We start from the raw sequence: 24,532 nt of genomic DNA on the forward strand, positions 1-24,532 counted from the left end.
TTTGGGGGGCACCTGGAGTCCACCCAGGGTCAACCCACCACACCTTAATACTGCGCTCTTTTGTAGGGGAAGAAAGTCCTCTAGCCATTGTTTGAGCTCAGAAAGGAGTGACTTTAGCTGCCATTTCAGTCAGAAATATATGATGGAGTTTTGCAAGTCTACTGGACAATTTAAATGCAAAGCACAAGCCAGGAGCCGTGCTTCAGATGGCAGTCTGCACCCTCTAAAGCAGCTCTGATGGTTGGACGTAAGAGAAGAACGCGGAGGTGTGCATATGAATGCAGAGCACGGGGAAGGTGAAATATGATCCAAAGACATGCTTCACCTCCAGTGTTAACTGGCATGGAGTCAGGTTTGAATGTTTTCTGGGTTTAGATTCAAGTGAGGAAAGGATGAGCTCTTCAGATCTCCTTCCCATCTTGGAAGAGGCCAGTCCCCTTTGAAACAAATAATTTTTAAATGATCGGTACCTAGTTTGTAATGGTTTTAATATCTTTGAATAAAACAAATTATATTTTCAGTGTTTGGAATGGCTGTATTAAAGCAATTCTAAAAGCAATTCCTTCAGTTTTAAGTCTGTTATTGAAAGACAATGAGATGTATTGTTTCAAGTGATTGAAGAAAAAGAAAGAATTTAGCTGAAAATATTTGCAGTAATTTATCCATCTCTTACAATGATCTAGTTTCAACAGTTAATTTAAAAAAAAAAAATCTAAAATTCCTTCTTGCTTCTGACAAATTAAAATGACTTATACCTGCTTTACATAACAATAGCTTTGACTATATGCAAAGAAGATTTTTTGAGCTGTATTCATACAGTGTGAAAATACAATTAATTAAGAATAGAGGACATTTTTTAAAAGATGTAAGCTTTAATAATTGTTTATTAATTACAGACTGGTTATGTCACAAATACCAGCGTGTAACTGACTGCCCTAAGCATATGTTAATGCAACAGTGCTCCAGTGCTGGGTCTTTTTATTTCTATTTTGAAGGAGAAATGTCAATCTGTTGCCTCAAAAGAAACTCAAGATTATTTTTATTTGTGGAAAAAGGAACATATAAGCATATATGAGGCATCAAGCTTCCTTATTTTTTATAGTTTGCTTCCATAATATGATCGCTGACCACTTTTTGCAGTACCTTTTTTTTGAGTATGTGCTCATTTAGTAGGACTCCATTTCTGATGCTTGTGTTTTCATTAATTGCCTTTAATTAATTGCCATTAGTTCATTAATCCTTTTATGTGTTAGACAAAACTTTTTAATGGAATCAAAGTCCATCATTGTTTTAAATCTGTATTTCCCTTCTTAGCCTGTTATTGCTTTTCTAGTTATATTTAAAGATTTCAGGTACCCAGCCTGGGTCTTTGTAGAGACTGTCCATATTTTTCTTCAAGATCCAGTTGATTTCATGCCCCTTTCTGACATTGAACCAGTGCATTAGAAACTGATTAGAATAGTATTATGTAGATCAGACTGTGAAAGGTAAAGTTGTAATTTAGTTTTTGTAACATGTAAGGAGAAACTGTAGCGAATTACCTAATAAGCCTAAGACACAAGTCCTGATAATTTTCAGTCCATCTCAGTGACAGCTTTTCTACTTCTTGCAATACCTTCAGGGGCAGATCTGTGGTCTGTAAATTGCAGGCCCACAGGAAAGAACTGGGTTTAAAGATTTTTTTTTTTTTCTTAAAAGATTTACTTTGTTAATATTTTTTATTTCCATGGGGTGTTCCTGAAATCAGTATCTCTGATGTTATTTCATGACTACCCTTTTGGGGAAAACAAGAAATCAACTGAAGAGACGTAAGACTTTGGCGCTTTTCAAGAAGGAAGCTGAGGGCTCTGGTTCGTAACCTATTTGCAGCACAAGCAGATGGTCATGTGGGCTTTGCACATTACAAAGCATGTGCTAACCATCTGGGTGTCATGTTTTTCTCTCAATTGCTATGAGAGGAGCTCCAAAATAAAGGTTGACATCAATGAAAAGTATTTCCTGCTCTAGTGAAGAGGAAACTTTCCTGAGTGATAGAAACACGGGTTCAAATCCTTTAGGCAGGAATTGAACTTGGATTTTCCAGATTCTGCACCAGTTTTCCTCTTGCTTCTTTCTCCAACTATTTTCTTCTCAGAATGTGAAAGGAAATAAATCCTTATTTACCACATTCCTTGCTTTGAACATCACACTGTAAGTTATAGTGTCTTTTTTGAAGACACAGCTGAGTTAATGGTATAAAAATATATGGACATGCTTTCTTGTTGAATCTGAGAAAATATAACAGGTCTGCTTTAAACATCACTTAGTAGAGCAACAGGCTTGCTAAAATAAATGATGGCTCAAAGTGCCAAATTCAAATGTGAATGTGTACTCAATGTTAGGTTTGGGTATCCTGACAATATACCATAAGTCATTCTATACCCAAATATAGCTTATTAAAAAGAAAAGCCTAGCACTATTTCCCCTTTACCAAGTAAATGTAAATTATATTCCCTTTCTGTTTGACTATTCTGCTGTTTCTTTGCTTTCCTTAAATTTTCTTTTATGCTTTCTGTGAAACATCAAAATACTTAGTTTTGCATCACTGAAAGCAGTTTTGATTTTCAGTGCTCCTTTTAAGACTAGAGCATTGTTCTAGTCCAGAGAGTCAGTCAGATAGAACTGTACTGACATTAGAGAGGTTAGCTTCAGTATTGGCTTTAACTCACCCTTATTTCAACTTATTTTACATACTTTAAGAGGAGCACAGATGAGATGTAAATAATTAATTATATCAAAAAGCAAGCTGTCCCTTTGCTTTCAGCTGATCCAAAAAAAAAAGTGCTATGGCAAAGTATTTTTCTTAGACAAAATTTAAAAGAAAAATTGATCATGGAGGAATCTGTGATGGGCAGTCTTTGCTTTCTGAGGGAAATGAATAAGGTCACTGATGTAGGAAATCTCCTGAACTTTCACTTATAGTCATTCCTATTTAGAAAGACACCTGAGCATGTAATTGATTTTAATTGCACTTTTGGCACTTTCCGGAATTAGCCAGGTGCAGTGCAGGTGCAATCCTCTCACAGAAAGTTGGTTTCTAAATAAACAAGTGGATGTGAGTAGAATCTAGAGGAATGAATGCAAAAAGGGAACTTTGTGAAATCAAAACAAGGTGACTCCTAGAATTTAGAGTTGGTGGCATTCTTTGCATTTCCTTGGTGGATCTGGTCTCTATCCCAAAGGATGAACACTCCAATGGGTATTTTAATACTTCATCTTTAAGCTGGCTAATATCTGTTGTAATATATTTTCATATGATCGGCTGAGGTGATCAATGCCAGGAGAAAGAGGACTCAAATCTCTACAGCTAAAAGTATAAGCTTCTTCTGCTAATGTTGAGAGTCAGCTGTGTTATCTTGGCTGTGTATTTCTTAACTGACAAAGTTTGCCATTATGGATGGGCAGAGATCCATAGTGGATTAGTTGTGGATGTATTTACTGTCCATTACTCAGCCTAGGCAAAACACAGAAGTTTCATAATGGCTTTTTTGAGACCCCTGTATTTTCCTGAGTTGTGGAGTGTAGAAGGAGGCTTGAAAGCACAGTTTGTCTTGCCATTTAACATAATGTAATTGAAGTTTAGGCTCGTTTTCTCTAGCATAAATTCTGTTAATGAAACAAATATGTGAGCAAGTGTTTTCATTGGTGTGGCAAGTCCCCTGGATTTTGACCCTGCTTCTACTCCCATTGAAACCAATGGCAAAGCTTCTGTTGACTTGAGGATCTTGCTTTGCTGTAAAGTGATAATGACAAGCTTCAGTGAAGTAAAATGATATTTCACTTTTCACTTATAAAATAGTAATGTTTGGTATCATCAGAACAAAAGCTCTTAAACAGTCGTGCTAAAACTACAGCATCCAAAAGATCTCATTTGCAAGTTGGAATGAGCTATATCATTAGAAAAAAAACTTTTCATTTGCAAGAAGCAGTTAGGAAGTGCTGTGCTATCCAAATTCTTAATTAAAAAGTAGAACAATCCGCTTTCCCACTTGCTCTTCCCGTGTCTTACTGTAACTTTTTTTCCCTACTGCAGAGTCTGATATCAAAAGCGATGTATGATTCGTGGCTGTTTCAGGGAAATCCAGACAAATGAAACCCCAGCAGCCAGCTTGTATTTTAATGTGCATAAATGTCATTCGGGACAGCGTGCTCTACACATCCCTCTTTACTCACCGAGGACAGAGGAGGAGGCTGGCATTGCCGTGCTGCGCTCCCAGGGGTGGCTCTGCAGCCAGCACAGCTGATAATCCTGAGGCTGCCCAGTAATACGTCTGCGTGATAGCAAGTGCCTGGTTCAAAGGCAGGAGCCTCCTACCCATGGGCGAGAGAAGGCTATCGGACCTTTTTGTGCACAAGGGCAGAATCTGAGCTAGTGACTTTTAAAAAGGCATAGGTAGGTAGCTGGAGGAGTGTGAGTACCCAAGCAGTTAAGGCACTCAGTGTTTGGGAATGCCTCCTGAATATCTGGAGCTCAGAACCAGTCCAGAAAGATAAGGGGAGGAGCACATTTTCCAGGGAGGGTAGAACAGGTTATCAGCTTTCATCTGAAAGTGTTTGGTGACATTAGCCTATGAAACAAAGTAGGTTAATATAAAACTACATTTTTGACCTGGAAGCAAAACATGAAGGAGCAAAGCTGATATTGCACTTTTTTTTTGCTTTGTCCTCTGTAGAAACTGAGACATCTTTCAGTTCTGTCTTAAGTCCAAATAGTAGGAAAATACAGGTTTTGCGGGATAAAAATATACTCTATGCTGATTTAAAATCCAGTTACGCTCTCCTTTAAATGTGAAGATAACTGCCGTTCCTCACCTTACCCTTCAAACTGCACTTTCACATGCTTGGGTAAAAATTAAATCCTCAAGGTCGTGGGATTCAAACTGTTGGACTGGGAAGCAAATGATGATGGGCATTTCCCAGGGTGTTCAGTCACAGCCCTTCTGGTGGAGGGCAAGGAAAGCCTGCTTCTGTTTTGATCAGCACTTCATATGTCATGTTAAAATTTGATGTTGTTCAAAACATTATTGATGCCTATGGAGAAAGAACAGCCTTTTTCCTTTCATTAGCTGTCATCACCAATGGGAAGCTGGCACTGCTTTATTTAGTTTTTAATGGAGTTGAGGTTCTCAGTCGCCTTTTCTGGTTTGCTCTTGTTGCCTCTGTGGCACTGTGGGGTGGGAGAATGAGGTGCTCTGCTCTGCTGGTAATTTTGAGAAAGTTTCTCTGCCTCAGTTTTCCCATTATTGAAACCAGGCAATTATGTTTGTGTATGTTCTAAGTGTATCTGCAGTCTTTTATAAAGCTGGTTATTTTCCTGACTTTTAATTCAAGCAGTCAAATGTGACCACCAGTGACAATTAGTGACTCATTTAGTAATTTAACTGGAAACCTTTCTTAGATTTATTTTGCTCATAAAAATGATTGTCTCTAACAAATAAAATATTCTACAGTGCATTGTAACAGCAATTTTTTCACAAACAAGTCATGATTTAGAGAACGATCTTTTATTAATGTTTTAATTTAATTTTAGTGCATCATTCATATTAATGCATGTCACGTAATGCTTATATAAGTACTCTGAGAATATCAAATAAGATACTTAAAAATAACTTCAGGAAATAAAGTTGTGGTCTGTTAAAGAACAATATGCAGACATACTTGAGTGCATATCATTGTGGTGGTGTGCATATTCTTTCTTTAGTGGTGCTCAAGCACCTTATTTAACACACAAGTCAGAATTTATTTTTAATGTGGGAAGAGGCACCAGGCCTTGTGGGATGAAAAAACACCTTTGAGAAATATAATAAAAATAAGCAGTCAGCCAAAAAGGAACAGGAAGAAAGAACAAGCCAGCAGAAAGAGCTGTGTTTTGGAAGTCAAAACTACAGGACTAAAGTGGTAACTGCCAAAAGTCAAGCTGAGTTAGATCTTTAAAGGATGTTAAAGCAAATAGCAACAGGTTCTTTGGCTGCATAAATAAAAAAAGAGAAGCGATCTTCTGTGAAATAAGAGTGGGGTGGCCATCAGAGATAATCCAGCTATAGCTGTCAAACTAAATTAATAGTTCATCTTGGTTTTCAGTAAATACAATGATGTTGATATTGCTAGGAAACCTTTTTAAGTCCTATATGTGATGTTCATCTGCAATTTGTTATCTAACTTTTATCACCCATGTTTAGGAAAGATGCATTCAGATTGGAACAGGGTAGAGAATAGATAGGTTGGGGAAGAGATAGATGATCTAACTTGTTTACAAGCAGTAAAATACAGGCTGGGAGGGGATACGATTATTGTCCACAGAGTCCTTTGGGATGGTAAATAGCACTGAAGGAGAAACGCTGCTTCAGCTGAGTGATGTCATTGTCACATAAATTGGGACAGACTTGCTGTGACTTTTAGACTGGAATTGAGAAAGCAGGTTGCTAGTTGTCAAAGCAGTGAGCAGGAGGAGCAAGAAACAGAAAAACCTAACTATTTTAAGATAGAGCTCAACAAATCAATGGAAGGATTATGTGGTACAGTTCCTGGTGATAACACAGGCTTGGAATTGATAATGCAGAAGATGTCTCTCAGTCCACGTTCACACGTGAAAAGTCATTAAATGTTAATCTCGCCTCTTTCCTCCCTTTTCTCCTCCTGCACCTGTAATGGAATGGGTTTAAATAGATGCTGTCCATCATGACCTTTGTAAGTACTATTGAGCACAACTAGGTAGGAACTGGACAAAGCTAATACAGGGTTTTTTTCTTAGTGTGGAATCCATCAGGTGAGGACAGCCACCTCTTCCTGAGTTGAATGAAGGAAAGCATATTACTATCAGTGGTGGGTTTTCACGGAAAATGTGTGTTTGTAAAGCTGGGAGGTATTCTGTTTGTTCAGATCAAGTAACTTGAACCAACTTCAGTAATACAAACTAGAACAGCTTAAGAAGTGGTCTGAAGCTGTTCTACCCAGTTTTCACAGAAATGCTCATATGATTTTATTTATTCATTAATTGACTCTGTTACAGGTTTAACTTCCCCCATTTTACTTCTTTTTTTTGTTTATTCATTACAGCTACTTACTTCATTAGGGGTGAAAGGGGAACAACAGAATTATAAAGAATATCTAAAACCCCACCAATTCTTAACTTTATTGTAATTCTGCTTATATCAAAGCCAAACTTTGATGTTTTAGTGGCAATAGAAGCAAGTATTAAATATTATCATTTTGAACCTTGAAATTAGACCAAGAATGTCTCAAATATGAATTCAGTCTAAACATTTTCTGGGATGATTCTGTATTGCTTTAAAAGGAATGGTATCTTTCATGTAGATATATGTTAAAATCTTAATACGTCACAGTCTTCAGTGCTGAGTTACCTTTAGTATGAGCATGACTCAACCTCTGCGCCTGGCTTTCCAGATAGAGGAACTTAGGTGTGGGATGGGCACGGCGTGAACACCAACCTTGTCTGTACAGACAGTGTGAGTGAAGCTGTCATGAGTCAGACTAAAGGAACTTAAATGCAGCAATATATGCTTTGTCAGAGGAGCTAAGGGATGGACATTTAGGGATCTTCATGTTAGAAAAGCATACTTGTATGCCTTGCTTGTTGTGTTTTAAATGCAATCTGAATGTAGCAGTGCTTCTAGAAAAAAGTGGGTAAGAAAGCCTAAGTTGGTTAAAAAAATCTGACTTGGATGTGTGACAAAGCAAATTGCCAAAGTGCTTGTCAGCAGAGTGGTATTCTGATAAATTCCAGATATAAAGCATGAAGAATTTGAAAACAGGTCACTTCCAAGCCTACTAGGTAAAGCAGACCTGTTCTCTACCACGACTGAATGCTACAGGCGGACTTAAGAGTTCTCTGTCAGGAGCTGAGTACCACCAACCACCTTTGAATATGACTTTCTCAGCTTAGCTTCATCATTTGCCCAGCAGCTGCTTCATTTCAATGCAGCAGTGGCCAAATTGCTTTCTGTAGGCAACGTGATTTGACAGTGAAGTTTCACAGTATGTTTTGAGTAACAATGGGAAATAGAGGTAACCCCAAATATCATAAGATACAAGCCATTTCTTCAGACCACTGAAGTCCCATTGCATAAGTAAATGAGCGTTGTCTTTACTAACTGTTTTGTTCACTAGGTGATGACAATTCTGGAAGGAAGGTGATTACCTTCAGTTGCTGCCGTATGCCCCCCTCCCATCAGCTCAATCACACCAGATTGCTGGAGTAAGTTTCTCTCAATCTCCTGCGTCGACTACTTTACATTTTTATATGTGAACTGCTATTAGCTTGTTTCCAGGTGAATGAGCTTTCAGAGAGGAGAAGCAGGAGTAAGACAAGGAGTGAAATGAAAAAAGGATGCAAGACCGACTAGTGTTAATATTAAGTGAATGAGATATGGACAAAACTGCAAGAGTTGCTTCACCTGTAATCTTGACTAGAAGCAGCAATTCACTGTGTACTGAAAGAAACTTGTCGTCTTGATTTTATTAATGAATTCTGACTGTATTTAAAAAAATTGAATTTATGATGAGGACCAATGAAAGAGAAATTTTAGTATTTTAGTGCTCCATACATATGTTCATGTGAATAGCAGTGTTTGCCTTAATTTGTTGTACTTCATCTCCTAAATCACTCAGCAAGAGCATTATTTAGTTACTTACATCTTAGTGGTTTTCTTCTTTTATAAAAAGATCTGCATTATGTACAGTATGTTATGCTTAACATTTTTATATGTGTCTCACTTTGTAATGTTTGGCTTTTTGCGTTAGAAGAGGTTGTGAATATGTAAAAGCACAACATTCTTCTTTATTAACTTGCTGCAGGAAGGTACCAGGACATGTTTCTGCCCTGTAGTTTGTCACTACAAGGAGATCTCTTCTGCCATGAGAGTCCTCTCCTTCTTAAGCATTTTAAACCTATTTGGAGCTCTTGTACAGCCTCCATTGCCAGAACGTTTGAGCACCTTTCAACCATGAGTACCCACCATCATTGGAAAGGACAGAAGTGCTGTTATCTCAACTTTTCAGAAACAAAAAGGGATTAAAAGACAGGTTACTCATGAAATGTGTTTGAGACCATCTTGCTTCATTTTTATCCTCTTCACAGCTAGGGTATTTCCACAGCCTTAAGCCAAAGCTTCCTGTGTAGCACAGAGGGAGTATTAGCACCTAGGAGGAAGAGCCACACCAGTCAGCTCCTCACCTAGAGGAGCTGCTTGCAATGACTAATAGGAGATGCCAAAGAAAGGAGTGTGACAAGTTTGCTACCAGATCGAAGAACCCTTCCTCAGATCTGTGAGGAGCTGCCTTGATGAAACCAGGGTTTCCAGCCCTTAGACTCTTCTGACTTGAACACTTACATGTTTTCTGAGTACACATCATCCATGTTTCTGAGTCCACGTCAAATCCACTTTGGAAGTCTGCTAAGAGAGAATTGAGGGCAGGTGTCTGAATGTGAAGCTAGCAATATAAATATCGAGTGATCTGCTTTTGAGTAGTTAGATGTTGAATTCTGAGGAAAAGCTACAGATTGGTAGGTATTTTGTGATTAAATCACTTAAAGAATGGATTCGGTAAAGCTTTTGTAATGTCCCTGCAGTTCTGTTACAGTCAATTAACTGTTCCAAGGCTGTACAAAAAGACTGGGTATTTTATGCCAGCAAAACTCTCCCAATTTTTTTTAGAAGTACAGGCTTTCTGGATGCAATGTGCCAAGGAATTTACATGCTGTAAAATAAAACATGTGGCACTCTGTACGTAAGAATATCTGTTTAGATATATTTTAATTTCAAACTTTTTTTAAAAAGTCTTGAATGACTGTTACTACTACTTCTTCTATTAAAATACCATTAATACTTAAGTTGGGGATCAAAACAGCGTTATATTAATTGCAGTGGCAGTCCTTGTCCAAGGCTATTCACAGTCTAAGATTTACAGTATGCTGAGAGAATAAGTAGATAAATGAGACTGTGGGAGTACAGTGTAAGAGTGAAGTTACGGGCTTTTGCATGCAAAGGTGGATAGTCAAAGTGGCCTTGATACTTGCAGATGGCCACAGTCTAATAAATGGCACATGGAACTATCTATTTTATTGAATGAAAATTGCTTACATACAATTAAGAGCAATAGCTGAGGCTCTGTCGCAGAATAATAAGATAGCATTGAGAATGACATGAGAAAGTTGAAATCTGACACAGCAAGACATGAGGCCAGATTATACTCCTCCATCATTGCTTTATTTGAATCATTGAGCTGTGTAATAGGCCATACAGTGTTCTCAATTGTATGAGAAAGGGAAGAGAAAAGCATCTTAAACTATACCATAAAAGAACGAACACACAGAAATCTGCTTATAAAACATGCAGCATTATTTCAAGATGGGATAAGTAGTGTAGTTCTTTAAATTAGTTTTAAGGGAAATGATCTATGAACACAGTCCCCACAATGCAAACAAGGGAAAGGCAAGTATATTCAAGAAAACAGTTTACAGTAACTGTAATTGGCAGTAATTAGGACTAATGGATTTTTCAAGAATTTAGGAAGTTTTAAATCGAGAGGAAAACCCAAGATTTATTGTTTGTTATTTTGAAAAGTCAAAATGACATTGTTTGCTTGGCTAAAAGGAAGGAATTTACAAAGACAAGAAGAAAGCAAAATAAGAGTCACTATCAGTTAAAATGCATCTTCTAAAAAATTTCTTGGAAAACTCAGTCCCACATTGTCTTCATCTTTTAATGATTCATGAGCACCATAGTTTTTGTAGCTAAATATGTTCTTTCAAATTTCAGGCTTTGCAGTGATGTGGAATTATTGGCAACATTGCCACTAGAGCAAGATGAACTTGTTAGATAAATACATTGAAGCAAACATAAATTTGCAGTCACTAGCATTCTGTGCAAAAATAGCACATTTTCTTTCTCAGTTACTGCTTTAAAAATCTCATCCAGTAAACTGTCTTAAAACTAAAATGTTATCTTTCTCCTCAGGTACTTAAAGTATACTCTGGACCAGTATGTAGAGAATGATTATACGGTTGTCTACTTTCACTATGGCCTGAAGAGTCTGAATAAACCATCTCTGAAATGGTTACAAACAGCCTACAAAGAATTTGACAGGAAGTATGCCTCCAAAATATTTGGTTTGCTCTTTCGGTTGTGTGATGTCTGTAACTAACTTCCACGAAGGAAGCGGATCTTTCCTGATTTGCCCACAGCCAAATGAGTTAATTTTGCCATTGCAAATTCTTACAGTGATATCAGTACTGTTGGTTATCTTTTAAGTGTCTTCTGTGTAGTACTAAGGAATGGCCAGGGTGCTGCAGTGGTTATATAAAACTATAAAACCCCTTGGGAACAAAACCAAGAGCCATTGCCTTTTCTGTGCGCTATTGAACAAGATACCTTTGACACCTTATTGGTCATCATTCTCGATTATCTCACAGTTGCGTTTGAACCTTTGATCATCCCGAGGCTAGGCTGTACACAAAAAAGGAAAGATAGTTTTTAACAGTCCATATCTCACAGGCCTTGCAGTGTTTGTTGGTTGTTATATGTAAAGCCCCAAAGGGACCGCTGTGCTTGTATATGCCTGACCTTTCAGGGTTGAGGCCAAAGCTCCTAGATAAATAGTATTTTACTAGTGGAAACTAAAGTTCTGATGTTTATTCTTTGAAAGTGCACACTTGCCAACAAAGCTGAGAGTTCCTATTGAAATTGGTTACTCTTTTACTTGTTGGCAAGTTGTTACTTGTCTGTAGGTTGGCCTCAAGAGGGCAACATGACTGAAAGCAAAAATACAGGTCTTTTCTGAGTGTGAGAGTGTGTGTGCGTGTTGTGGGGGATTTTTCCAAATTGGGAGCTGGAACAAGAAGCGAATCTCAAAAAAAGGTGTCGTGAAAAAGATTATTGGGTGTTTCTAGACTAGACTGGGAGCAGTCCCAGTGAAATACCTGACCCTGCTTTGAAAATTGAAGTTGATGTGTACACAACACCTTGTGGTTGTCTAGTGCCAGCGCGCAGACTCTTTTGAATCTCACCCAATAACCTCCTGAAACTTTAAAACCCACTAAGCTAGAAGATGAGGTTGTGCACAGCAGCCATCAGAGTGGCAGTGGGAAGCTGTCATCTGAAGCCTCTAACTACTTTCATGAGATACTGCTATCGCTATCCACTCAGCAACAGACCAAAACCGCTTATTTTTGCTAGTAGGTTTCTGAATATGGTTAGTACAATGTATCTATTCTTTCTGGGACTGGGTAAGGGAGAAGAAAGGCAGAGGATCTCTTATATTTTTGTCTTTGGTGAGAGATTTGGACTACAATACTGGTTTTTGCCATGCACTGACAATTCCTGAAAATAAAGCATCACACTCTTTTTCTTCCGGGAGAATCTCAAGCCAAGTTTACAGTTGCTGTATGGGGAGAGGCAGTACAAGGGAAATACCTTCTTTGTTGCCTTTTGCCACGCCTACAGGTGCACAATGTGACTCTCATTTATGCCAAAAATCTGTTCTCTCCATTCCCACACCCTGACCGAGAAAGCAGGACACCCAAAGAGGAACTGAGAATTTTGGGTAGCTGGGCAAAACTCTACACCCATCATTTTATTCACAGTTGGAACTTCTTAGCATGCTGTCATTGAGAAGCTCAAAGCAATATTCACAGCCTAACATGTATGTTCAGCTGTACTAGCCAGAGAAAAAAAAAACCCAAAATAGCACCTTTCAGACTTCTTCTGTGTGTGTGTTTTGGGATCAAAGGAAAGCAGGGACAGAGGAGAGTACAAAGGACGATAGTAGTTAGCTATCATCATGAAAGCAAATGTTCGACAGGAATAGTTTCAAAAGAGTAGATCTTGCATTGAGGGCTTACAGCAGAGGCTCAGTAAAGTATTTTGGGCACTTAGTTGTAATCTAGGCAACTATGAAGTACATAAACTTCCACAGAAGCAACGGCTTATGCCCATTGCTTCAAGGTACAAAACAAACTGAAAATGGAAACTTCAGTAAAACAGCTCAGGTTTTTTGCTTATTAGTATTTATTGTTGATTTGGGGTTCTTATCCACAGTGGTGCCAATTGCACAGGGATAGTTGTTTGCTTGTGTATGATAGTGGCTTTGTGAAAACAATGCCTTTTTCATTCAGAGATGTATGGGCCCAATTAAAACCCAAAAGGAAAAACTGTTGTACTTGCAAACTTGGTCCCTTTTCCCCCTCTTACCATAACCTGTTACAAGAAGGTTTTTCTTAGAAGTTCACAATCATTTTTTTCCATGATCATTGTTTTCTAACAATGAGCAGTGAACACTTGGGAGGGCTGCTCCCTACTGGGAGGCACACTTGGCAAAGTAATAAGCAACAATTTATATATAAAAGCAGGATATTTTATTATGCGTTTCTCAATTTCATTTTGCAATAACGTTGAATAAGAGCAGTCTTTTTGTGCAGCCTGGTTTCCATTTCGGTTTCAGCCTTCTAGAATCTATTGTTTATGTATCATGATATGACACTGTAGAATCAAGCAAAGCTATAATGGAGAAAGGTTTTTGTTTCATACGAAGGGGACCATCCAATACAAAACAGTGTGCAGTTGGCTTCACCTTTAGTAATTACTAGCAAAAAAAGACAATAAAAGATTAGGTGTAAATTTTACATCTGAAAAGTTAGAAATTTTCTCCAACATGAAACTCCTGTAAGCAGAAAATAAAGGGAGAGGAAGGAAAGTAATTTTTTTCATTACAGATTTTTTTTATAGGCTTTTCATTCTCTTCTCAATATTTTTTTTTCAAGTTGCCAAATTTTCTTTCTGTCCCCCTGATATTAAATCTATGACACAGCAGACATTGGTTAGGAATGTAACAGTGTTATCTTGGCCTACTATTGTATCATCAAAACTGACCATTTTTTAAAATTGGGCTTTTTTTTCATTTTACATTCCATTTCTTCTGAATTAGGTCTTTTTAATGTGTTTGAAAAGAATCCTGTATAATGTTCCTGTAATAATAGCTCCCATTCAGTTGCAGCTATTCAGTTCTATGATATTCAACAGTCTCCTAACAATTTCTTTCTTTTTTTTTTTCCCCCAGGTATAAGAAAAACCTTAAAGCGCTTTATGTTGTACATCCAACCAACTTCATAAAAATTCTGTGGAATATCTTTAAACCTCTTATAAGGTACTTGGCAATTTATTCAACACATTTTCCTGTTTTGTTTAAGGATGGTATGTTCTCTAATAAGTTGCTTTTAAAAAGGCTTGAGGTAAAATATGTCAGGTAACAGCACAATACCCATTTAAACTGTCTTGAACTAATGAGTAAGGTGAGCTTAAGCTTGGGTATGAATAATAGGGTAGAGTTCTTTTCTTTATAAGAAAAGGAAGTCTCAGTTCATAATAGTTTTACTGGTATGTTAAAGTAAATATCACTTTAAAACATAGTTATTCTGTGGACCATGAATGACTTTTTTGTCCTGTTTAACAGCACTTAGTACAATAGAACTGAGCCCATGACTGGAGTTGCTAGGTGGTACGGTAAAGCAGGTAATGAATGGTTAACCTTCGGTCTGATCTCAAGTGCTGAGATGAATAGGAATGATACTACTTGTGTGCTCAAAGTTAATGAATAAGCCCTGAAGTGCCAATAAGAATTTGAGATGGAGGGAATAATGGTGGAGGTGGATGTATTTTACTGGTGCATTCTTTTCCTTTGCATGGTAAAAATTGATGCTATCTACAAGGAACAGGCAACAATGGGTAGATATTGCTAAGTGCTAGGATGGTTGGGCTTTCTTAGTTTCTGCTCCTGGACTTCTGTCACTTCCAAAGTAATTCTAACATTTTGCAGATTATATTATGAATGTCCTCAGGGCTGGAGGATGAAAACAGCTTATCCTGAGAAGCCATAATGAACCAACTAAAAATGTCCATTACAGTAATTTGCAATTGATTCAATTTCTGACTGGTAGAAAGCTAATTAATTAGAAAGGGGAAGTTTAACTTCTAGACAGATCAGAACATGTAAGGAGCATGTGAAAATAAAAAATTAATTACAGCTAAAAATCATTCCAGAATATGCTGTTCTTGAAACAAGAAGACTAACTATAGATCTTTATTTTAACTGGCAGTAAAATAAATGCCAGAGATCCAGGGACATAGAGCAATGGTGAGAAAAGTGTGACAGAAGCAGGTTGTCCAGCAGCTGATGGTGCCTCAGGAATGGGGATGGATTTTCTTTTTTTGTTCCTGATTTGCTGTAGGATGGCTATGGAGAGCTTTCTAGAAAAAACAAAACAGAACAGGAAAACCAGAAAAACTCTTGATGGACATTACAACACTCAGGTGAAACCAACTTCTTTCTCAGAGGCAGCTGAAGGGCTCCTTGGGAATAGCTCCAGGCAAGTGGTTTTGGGACACAGGCGGTTTTCAGTCTGTGCATGTTAATGCATGCAGTGGAGCCACAGCTGGACAACAGCTATGCTATTCGATTTAGAGTAGTAATTGGCCGCTAATTCTTACAAAAGAAAAGTTTACGGGTACCTGTTCCAAATACTCATTTGCCCTGGATCTTACCTTGTCTGTGTAGATAAGATGAATACTTTTTTTCTTGGATCAGATAACGCTGGTAATTAAATCCTCATTTACCTTGAATTGTGAAAATCGGTGATCCTGATAAGCTTAAGCATTCATACCTAGCATAGAAAAATCAAACCAGGGCTTGTCATCTTAGATGCATCATCATCTTGACCTTCTGAACACCGTGCTTTCATCAGGATTGGCTGTTCCTGTTTGTACTCAACTTTTACCACTGCGTGCCTGGATACTTGTTTTGAATCTAATTTAGTAATACTCAACTGCCTGTTGTTAAAGCATGTGACCAACAGAAACAAAACTATTTGTACACTGGGACTGACAAAATAATTGAAAGTATGAGTAAACTCTGAAAAGGTCCATAAGCCAGAAGGCAGGAATTAGCTGAAGCTAGGAAAAAAACCTCTTTACTCCCTAAAATCTTTAACTGCCAAATGCTCACATGCATTTGTGCTTTGGGTTGACTCAAGTTTGGGGTTGTCAAGTAAGGGAAAACGTAAGGATATAATTTTAAAACTGAAGTGTGAAAGTGCCCATGTACAGTTTGACTAAATTATACTCTCATTGAAGACTAAAACTTATTAACATTGTTAATTTACTAGAATAGTACAATTTAAAATTTCTTCACAGTACCTTTTCCTTCTAGTTTAGAATAATCATATCTTAGCAGATGATGCTTTTCTTTAAGTGTCAATATTAAACCAAAGTTCACAAAAAGAAGGGAGAAAAATCCTTTGGACTTTCTCTTTCCTAGGTTTGCTGAATTATAGCCCAGACTCGTTTGTAGATAGTGTTTCCAGTAAAAGTAGCAGATGTAAAATAAATTTCATTATCAAGAAACATGTATTTATTTTTCAGAGGTCTGTCAGTACATTTGGTACCTGTTAGTACCTGGCCTAAGTACTTTTACCTGAACAAGTTCTTAGCAAACACTAAGAACTGGAAGAATGACAGAATTATTAGAGTGAAGAACAAAAGTGATAAGTATTTTAGCATACTTGTATTTGAAAGTATTTAAGAAAATGTAAATACTTGAAATTTTCAAGCTCCAGATGTTGATTGATCTCCTTTCCAGTCCCAAAAGAGATGAGCAAGAAGGTAATGTGTTAAGTCAAATGTATTTTCTCCAAACTGCAAAAAAACTGCAAGAAGAGCACATTTCTGCAAGAAGACTCACATGTGTGAGTCAACAGAAGCCTGTTGACCTGTTATCAAAATAATATACTTTTAGGTGGTGGTGGTGATGTGGCATTTTTAACAGCAGTAATTCCTAATTGCCCACAACTTTGTTACAAATTATGTGTTCTATAACGTGTCCTGTATTACCAGAGGTGATTGGTTACAGGGAGTTCTGTGCTAAGCCTGTGGCTTAGGTAAGATGTTGAAATTGCAGGCTGTTTTGGATAAAAGACACACTGAAGAGCTCTGAAGTTGTACATGCACAGACTGATATCTGTCAGTGTCCCAAAATCGCTTGCCTGTTAACAAAATTTAGGTCATTTCAATTAAAAGCTTCTAAAATGCTGAAGTGACATATTTGTACTATCTCCCACTAGAGGGAGTGTGTGTATGTGTATTTGACAATCCAGGGATGAATTCATTAATGCAAGAGAATTTTTCTCCAATTTTATTATCAAAGTAAGTTGCAGCAAAGTACACTTTTTATCATAAACATCTGTTATTTTGCTTGACACTTCATTACAGGACAGATATTTTGTGTTGTAGAAAAATATGAAATTATTTCAGACCGTGTATATAAACGTGTCGCTGAACCTTGTTTGAACACCTCAGCCTGTAAGTAGTATATTCTCGCTGAAACTCAAATCCTAACTAGTGATACTTGATGCTTCAAATTTGGAAATCTGTTTTGTACAACTTGTATTAAAACCTTATTATTCAGGACGTTTCCTAGAAGCTATCCAACCCTTTGCAAAATAGATAAAGCTGGTGGCCCAACACTTCAAGGTTATACACTATCCATGCTTTGAAGATCTTGCCTGTTGCTTATTACTTTATAGTTTGTGTCTACAGCCCTGTTATTTTGTCTTTTGGCAGGGGGGAATACCTAAATCACACAAATATGTTGTTCTGTTGGCCGTGGAACATTTTCTCCAAAGTTAACAGTTCTTTTAGTGAGCTTTCTAATGCTGTGTGAAACCTGTTTTTCAGTGGTTTTTAAAGCAGTGTTTTTCATATCTATGCAAATCACAAAACATTCAGATGGTAGTCAGTTATTTTTATTCAAATCAGACTCTCAGGCATGCACTGTATATGTTTGATCATATGAAATGAAATACATCTTATGTCTCCTGCTGCTTCAATTACAGTCTAATTTTGAGTTGCATCAGCACTTACATTTTTGTAATAGAAACGAAACCCTTCGTAAATGTTCCTCCCATGCTGATTTTTATACTTCTTTGTGATTTTTTTTTTTTTTTTAGCCATAAGTTTGGGAAAAAAATCACCTACTTGAACTATTTAAGTGACCTGAGAGAGCATCTCAAATATGACCAGCTAAATATCCCTCAAGAAGTCATCCGGTACGTGGCAAGTTTAAAATATGTTGTCTCACTTTTTCTCGGGTAGAGTTGCATCCTGTTCACTGTATTCCAAGCAGAATCTAATCCTATTTCTTCAATGATTAGAAGTCTAATTTACCAATTTGTGCTTGGTTGGATTTAATTCTGAAAGCTGCATTGCCATCAAAGACGTGCTGAAGTGCATCAGGTGTTTAGAGAAGAGAACGCTATATAGTTTTCTACAAATTTGGAACATCTCCATCTCAGTTGTGGAGCGTTTTCTTAGTATAACTGCAGCTTCTGTGTGAGTGTTAGCAAAACCAGTCCACGTGTCATTACTGCTTATGAGTATCACATAATGTTCATGGGAAAAAATGTAATCCTGACCTCTTTGCTTGTATATTGTACCAGGTTAAGTGACTTCCTTTTGCTAAGAGCATTCCCAGTCAGCAAAGTGTTGATTGATTTTAAACTTTATGGATACATCTATTGTTAGCGGATCCATTACTTTTAATATCGTGTGTGTATGTGTGTTAGGGAGGAGTATTGGAGAGGGGACGGCAGAGGAAAAGAAAAAGAAATGCATAGGGCTGGAATTGTCAAGTGCCAGTATTAGTATCAATAACAGTCTTTTCGACACAGCGCTTTACGTGGAAATGCTTTGATGTACTGACAGGAAGTGATTTTATGTCACTGCTGAATGAAAGTAACTGGAAGCTTTGATTATGACTGTTATTGATGCCTGGTGGGTTTTTACACACCTTTTGTGTAAATGTGGAATAACAGAAAATACCTTACAGCTCTAAGGTTATAAATTGGATTGCATGGTTGCCAAAGAAAGGGGAGTTGTATTTTGAGTAGCAAATAGGTTTGAATGTTGCTGTTAAATTATAGTGTGTTCCTATTTTTTGGACACATTTATTACTATGCTCCATTGGCTGAAGCAAAAGAGCTCTTCTATGTCTTGCTTAAGTATTCTACCACAAATACTACTTAAAAATTTCCCTAATGCTTAAATTAAATTAAAAAAAGCTCTGTAAGTCCTGCAGCATGTACACTATTGTCAGGAGATCAGCATCATAAGCAATACTGGTAGCTGTTCATGTATATACTTTGTCAGCCATGGTGCACAGAAATTCAATGATTTCTTGATTTTTGCAGGCATGATGAAAATCTTCGGGGGAAACAGAAGGGAAAACCGCCACCTGTGGTTAAGGTTCCTCCACCACGGCCACCTCTACCTACCCAGCAATTTGGAGTCAGCCTACAATAGTAAGCCATGAGATTTCTAAAATATGAGATGTCTATACCCTGCAACCTTCTGTAATGTGCAGATCCATTGGACAAAACGTCTGCAAATATTTTGTTTGTTATATGTTTAGTTTCTCATTCTCTTTGAAAGCCATGAAACTATGAGGCTAGACGATAGGTTTTCTGAATTCAGGACAGGTCTCTCTGTCCCAGTGACCTGCCTGGTCTTCGTGTTTACAATATCTTTGTGGTAGTTAGTGTTAGCATGGCTGCACAACTTTTCTCCCAGTGGACAGAAATTTGCCCACATATGACAGAGCCCTGGGCTAATCTGTTGCTGGTGGATGCGGGCAGTATGAAAGTGTTTTGGAGATATTTAAATGGTGGATAGCAAAGCCAAAACAAAGCTTCAGGCTCCAAAATGGCTGCATAAAGCTAAAATGGATGCTTGAGCCTTTATATATTGTTGTTTTGTTGCTCACATATTGTTCTGATCAGAGTTTTATAAAATGAATAAAATCACTCTCTTCCAGAAATGCCCTGACAGCTGTTTACGTAGATTACAGCACTGTATGTGGTATAAAAAATGATTTACTTTACACAAGGAATGGGATGGCAATAGTACTTGCAAGATTCAAGTTTGGTAAAAAACAACACACACCCCACCCCCCCCAAACCTTCTAGCTTCCTACCCACAGTCATTTCTATCATCTTTCTACGGCATCCTTCTCAAAAATAGCTGAAGAATATTGTTCACATTCAGCAAAGGCAATTTAGGCTGTCTGATACATGGACATTTGTCGAATCTCCTCCCACCCTCAGTCTACTTCTCTGGTTCTAATGATTCAGCTGTAAATGAGATATAAAATATAATTTTTCCCTGGTTAAATGTTAAGCATTAGTCCTCTCTGCAAGGCCTGAAATTAGTACAATCAATATCTATTGTGTAAGAGCTACTATGACATTAACTTTTATGATACCTCTTTAGAGTTCACCCTAACACTTGAAACATGGCTAACTCACTTCCCTAATTCAGAGAATATCTTTTAGGTGGGATTCACTGGGTCATTAAGAAGGACAATGTTTTATGTCGCCACTTCAGTAGTAAAACTGGGACTGTTTGCAGGCATCAGGGCACACTCTGTCACTTGCCTCCAGCTTGACTTGGCTGCTCAAGCAGCACTATTGAACTTCTTGCAGGCTTTTGTGATCAGACAGCATGTTCTGTGCCACTCTTACCATCTGCTAGTCATATTTTATTTCTCTGACTGTGCCTGAACAGTAAACAGTGTCTTTCACTGGGCTGCACGTGGTGAGGGTGTGGTGGCTGCCCTTCCTGGCTCTACCGCTTTCCAGCTGCGTTACCATCAGCAAACCACATCCTTGCTGCATTCCTAGCTTTCCCAAGTATAAAAAGAGTGGCTACTTATAAAGAGCTTTTCTGTGGAAGATCTGTGGGTGGAGAAACACCGAGTGAGGCATTACTGTAATTTTTGACCCAAAGAGTTCCAGTGCTGGCAATGGAGGTGCTGACGGACGAACGGCCTCCGTGTGTGGGTGCAGCTCACAGCGCTCGGGTGTCCAAAATGGATGTACATGTGGATATTTGTTCCTTCTGTTTGCCCACCCTTGTCCAAATTCCCTCTTGCAGAAGAGATGGTGCTGCATCACCACGTAAAAATCACAAACAAATCCCCTATGACTTCTAAATGAGAAATAAAGGACTTAATTTAGATGGTGTTTGTGAAGAAAGGTGAAGTTAACAGAGGAGAGGGAATGATATGTGTGGAGACCACCTAAAATCTGAACCAAAAAAAGTATCAACTGTCATCTTGATGAATGAATTGCTTTTGCTAATTCCCTCTCCTTTTATGAGCTCTATAGACTGTAATGGCAAAATGGCAGTGACCTCCCACCTGTCTAGCAAAGAGGCAGTCTTCTCCTGGGTGAGGCTCTTCCATTTTTCTGAAGAGAGCTACAGGGAGACCCTGATTTTATTTTGTATAGGCTTATGGGAATGTGCTTTGTACTGCATTACAGTTAGTAAAAATTGTAATGTCAGGGATGCTGCTGAGAAAGCTGCTGTTGTTAAAGGACTGTTTCTCTGTGGAGTCTTTTTCTTTCGTTTAAGAAAAGAAATGATAAAGCCCATAGGCCTGAGGTTTCATCAGATTCAGTAATTCTGGGATGATTATTTTTATTCAGTCAGTAAAAGATTGGGGAATGGGATTTATCCAAAGGCCTCATAGGTGGCCTAATTTTGATAAGATGTTTGATAATGGTATCCCAATGACTTCTAACTGTGGAAGGTGGTAAAGCCATACCCTTTTGAATGTGCCTCCCTAAAAGCAGTGGGCAATGTTATCTCTAGTAACGGTTCCTCATTTAATTTTTTTCTCAGTTTATATTGGTTAATACATTTGCTTTCCAGAGCTATAATTGAAAACTAGATGAGCAAAAAGTGACTAAGCATTGGTTCAAAATATCTCACTTTTGCCCAACAGACAGTGGGGGAAAAACCTGTTTTGTTAGGACAGCAAAATGTAGCTGAAAGAAGTTTCCATCTAGACACTGATAAATGACTGTCTGGGACCAGTGCCTCATCTTGGAGGAATCTGTTAACTCACAAAGACATTTTTAACCTTGTGGAGTCGGATTTTCAAAATTATATAAGGCAACTGGGCATTTAAAAAGCATGGAAGGTCTGTGAGAGCTGGGAGTATAATTCTTTGATATGTAATCTATACTGAATTGGGTTTAATTTATGAGTGAGCTGAAGGGCTTATTATCAGGTTAGGTCAAAACTTTTCTTTCTTATGCTACCCCCCATCCACTTAGTATCCAAAATCTGAATTTAAAATGGCTGCATTTGATCTCTTTAACCCCTCAGTGTCACCCTAAATTCTTTCTGGGGAGGAAAAACCAAACACACACCAGGGTGACTTCATCTTAAGTGTCCATCCAGCTTTATTTACATTTAATTGTCTGGAATTTAAGCATGTACTTTATGTTAGGCACAGACGTGAAGTAAAAAACCTTCTTCCTCATTGTGAGCTCCTGTGAGGACTCAAAAATTTGGTCTTTGCAGCTAGAACTTGAATCTAGTACCAAGATGTCCTGAATTTTCCACTGAAACTACACTAATTCAAATAATAATAAGTGAGCTTAGTCAAGGCAGTTAAATCATCCAAAGGTGGCTTACAGGATGTCTTTAGAATAAAGCGTGGTGGACCAAAAAAGATTGGCTGTCTCCCTATTTAATTCTTTGTACCTACACGTGTAGAGTAGACTTGCCCAGTTTGCTGAATGACATTCCTTCCATAGCATTTCTGATTCCCAGCCCAGATTGCCTGGTTGCCAAATTGCACCTTTAAAGGTTTGAGCTCATATTAAAAACTATGTGATTTTCTTGAAAATATAAAATAACACAACTGAAACTAATGTTCATCTTCATGGGGATATCAGACAGAACAGTTTTGTCCACACTTAATTTTTCAGTTATAATGTAATGGGATTCCACGCTCAGATTTGACAGGTATTTAAGAATGCGTAGCACAGAGTGGGTGGGATAGTGTGCACATTTAGTGTTTATTATGTCCTTCTCTAACTTGCTAATTCAAGCTTCTCATGTGCAGATAGAGTGAGGAGAATAGCAACTGTAATGAGCTAGTTGAAAGGTTTATCAAGTCTCATGTCATCTCTCCGATAGAGGGCAATAGCAGATGGTAGCAGGGAGCAGTGTTAGAACAGGGCAAGCGTACAGTGGTACTACCTCGGGTATAATGTCCCAGCTTGTAGTGATCAGAGACTTGCAGAGGAGAGTACTACAGTACTATGGAAATTACTTTCTTTTACTCAACAGTAGCTATCGTTTTTATAAATCCAGATGTTTCAAAGAACGTTCATGTATTATGTTGATATAGCAAGACTATTTTTCTGTTCTTTCAGTGATGCTACCTTCACACACGAAATGTAGAGCAGCAGCAATTAGCTATTCAGAATATATCCTCACTAGTGTGCATTGCATGTCAGGGTGAAAAATAGGATTTTTATTCTAAAAGCCATTAGTAAAGATTTTATGTTTAAAAAGGCAAGGAAAAATTCAGGGGACTCTCTGCTTCTGTTGGTCAGATAAATACAGTTAACATGCATGAATGAAGCTTCCTAAATTTGCAACACTTTAAGGGAATCAATAATTGACTATATGGGCCAAGTGGCATCATTGTCCTCTGCTGTATGTTTAGCAAGCTCCTATAAACCCCTGTTGCTGCACCCGATTGCCTCTGCAATCAAGGAAGGCTACAGCTGAGCTCCAGCACAGAGTTGACCTTGACTAGCTATTGACATTGTTCTGTTTTCTCTGACTGGTTTTAAAATGTAAAATTAAATATCTTATGTGGGAAAACAGGAAATGTGTTGTTTTTCTATCTATTGCCATGGATGGGGAGAGGAGGCAGAGAAAATGCACAAAATTGCCACAACTGTACAGCTTTTGCTTGTTGAATTGTTATCATAAACATTTCAGGGTGTTTTCCTTTTGGTCATAATCTTTCCGCTTGTGCATGCTGTGCATGCGTGACCAGGGAGGAAGAATGCATTCTAAACCAAATCTCAGCATGTCTCAGCAGGGAAAAAATGAAAAGGAGAGGAAAAGCAAAGAGAGAGAAAGATTATCAGCCAAGAATACTTAATGACACTTCAAAACAAAGTGTAAAGGTCTTTTGTGATAACTGTCCACTGTCTAGAAATGAGTCATTGGATATATAATGTGTTGCAGTAACTAATCATATATCCTATAGGGAGGAGTACTCATTCTCCCTGGCTACTGTGTTTACCAGAATAGATCCCTCTTGAATCTGACATGTTGCTGCAATACGATTCAGATCTGTGAATCAGTTACAGAAAGCTATACTCTGCACTGAAATGCTCTGTTACGCTCATCTCTTAAACAGAAAGAGTAAGAGATCTCTCATTTCAAATTGCCTGTAGTAGTGCCTGATCTCCAATGTTAGTTTGCATTGTCCATCATAAAGCACAGCTGCTCATCACGCCATCCCGAACAAGGCAAGAAAAATGCAGATTACTTGACAGGATCCACAAAGAGAGGATAGAGGTGTAATTTCATTGACCTCTGAGCTGGTCTGATTTACA

At 37.9% G+C, this 24,532-nt stretch overlaps 1 protein-coding gene across 1 annotated transcript in view; it reads left to right on the forward strand.

Moving 5' to 3' along the window:
* Nucleotides 1-24,532, forward strand: part of ARHGAP8 (Rho GTPase activating protein 8) — a 60,788-nt gene that overhangs the window by 7,590 nt on the left and 28,666 nt on the right. The window contains exons 3-7 of the mRNA XM_010575273.1: nucleotides 8,167-8,254; nucleotides 11,016-11,147; nucleotides 14,113-14,199; nucleotides 18,053-18,151; nucleotides 19,292-19,402. Coding sequence (XP_010573575.1) covers nucleotides 8,167-8,254; nucleotides 11,016-11,147; nucleotides 14,113-14,199; nucleotides 18,053-18,151; nucleotides 19,292-19,402 — 517 coding nt within the window. The remainder of the gene's footprint in view (nucleotides 1-8,166; nucleotides 8,255-11,015; nucleotides 11,148-14,112; nucleotides 14,200-18,052; nucleotides 18,152-19,291; nucleotides 19,403-24,532) is intronic.

Source organism: Haliaeetus leucocephalus, unplaced genomic scaffold (genome assembly GCF_000737465.1).
Source record: "Haliaeetus leucocephalus isolate CR32 unplaced genomic scaffold, Haliaeetus_leucocephalus-4.0 Scaffold473, whole genome shotgun sequence".
NCBI lineage: Eukaryota > Metazoa > Chordata > Aves > Accipitriformes > Accipitridae > Haliaeetus > Haliaeetus leucocephalus.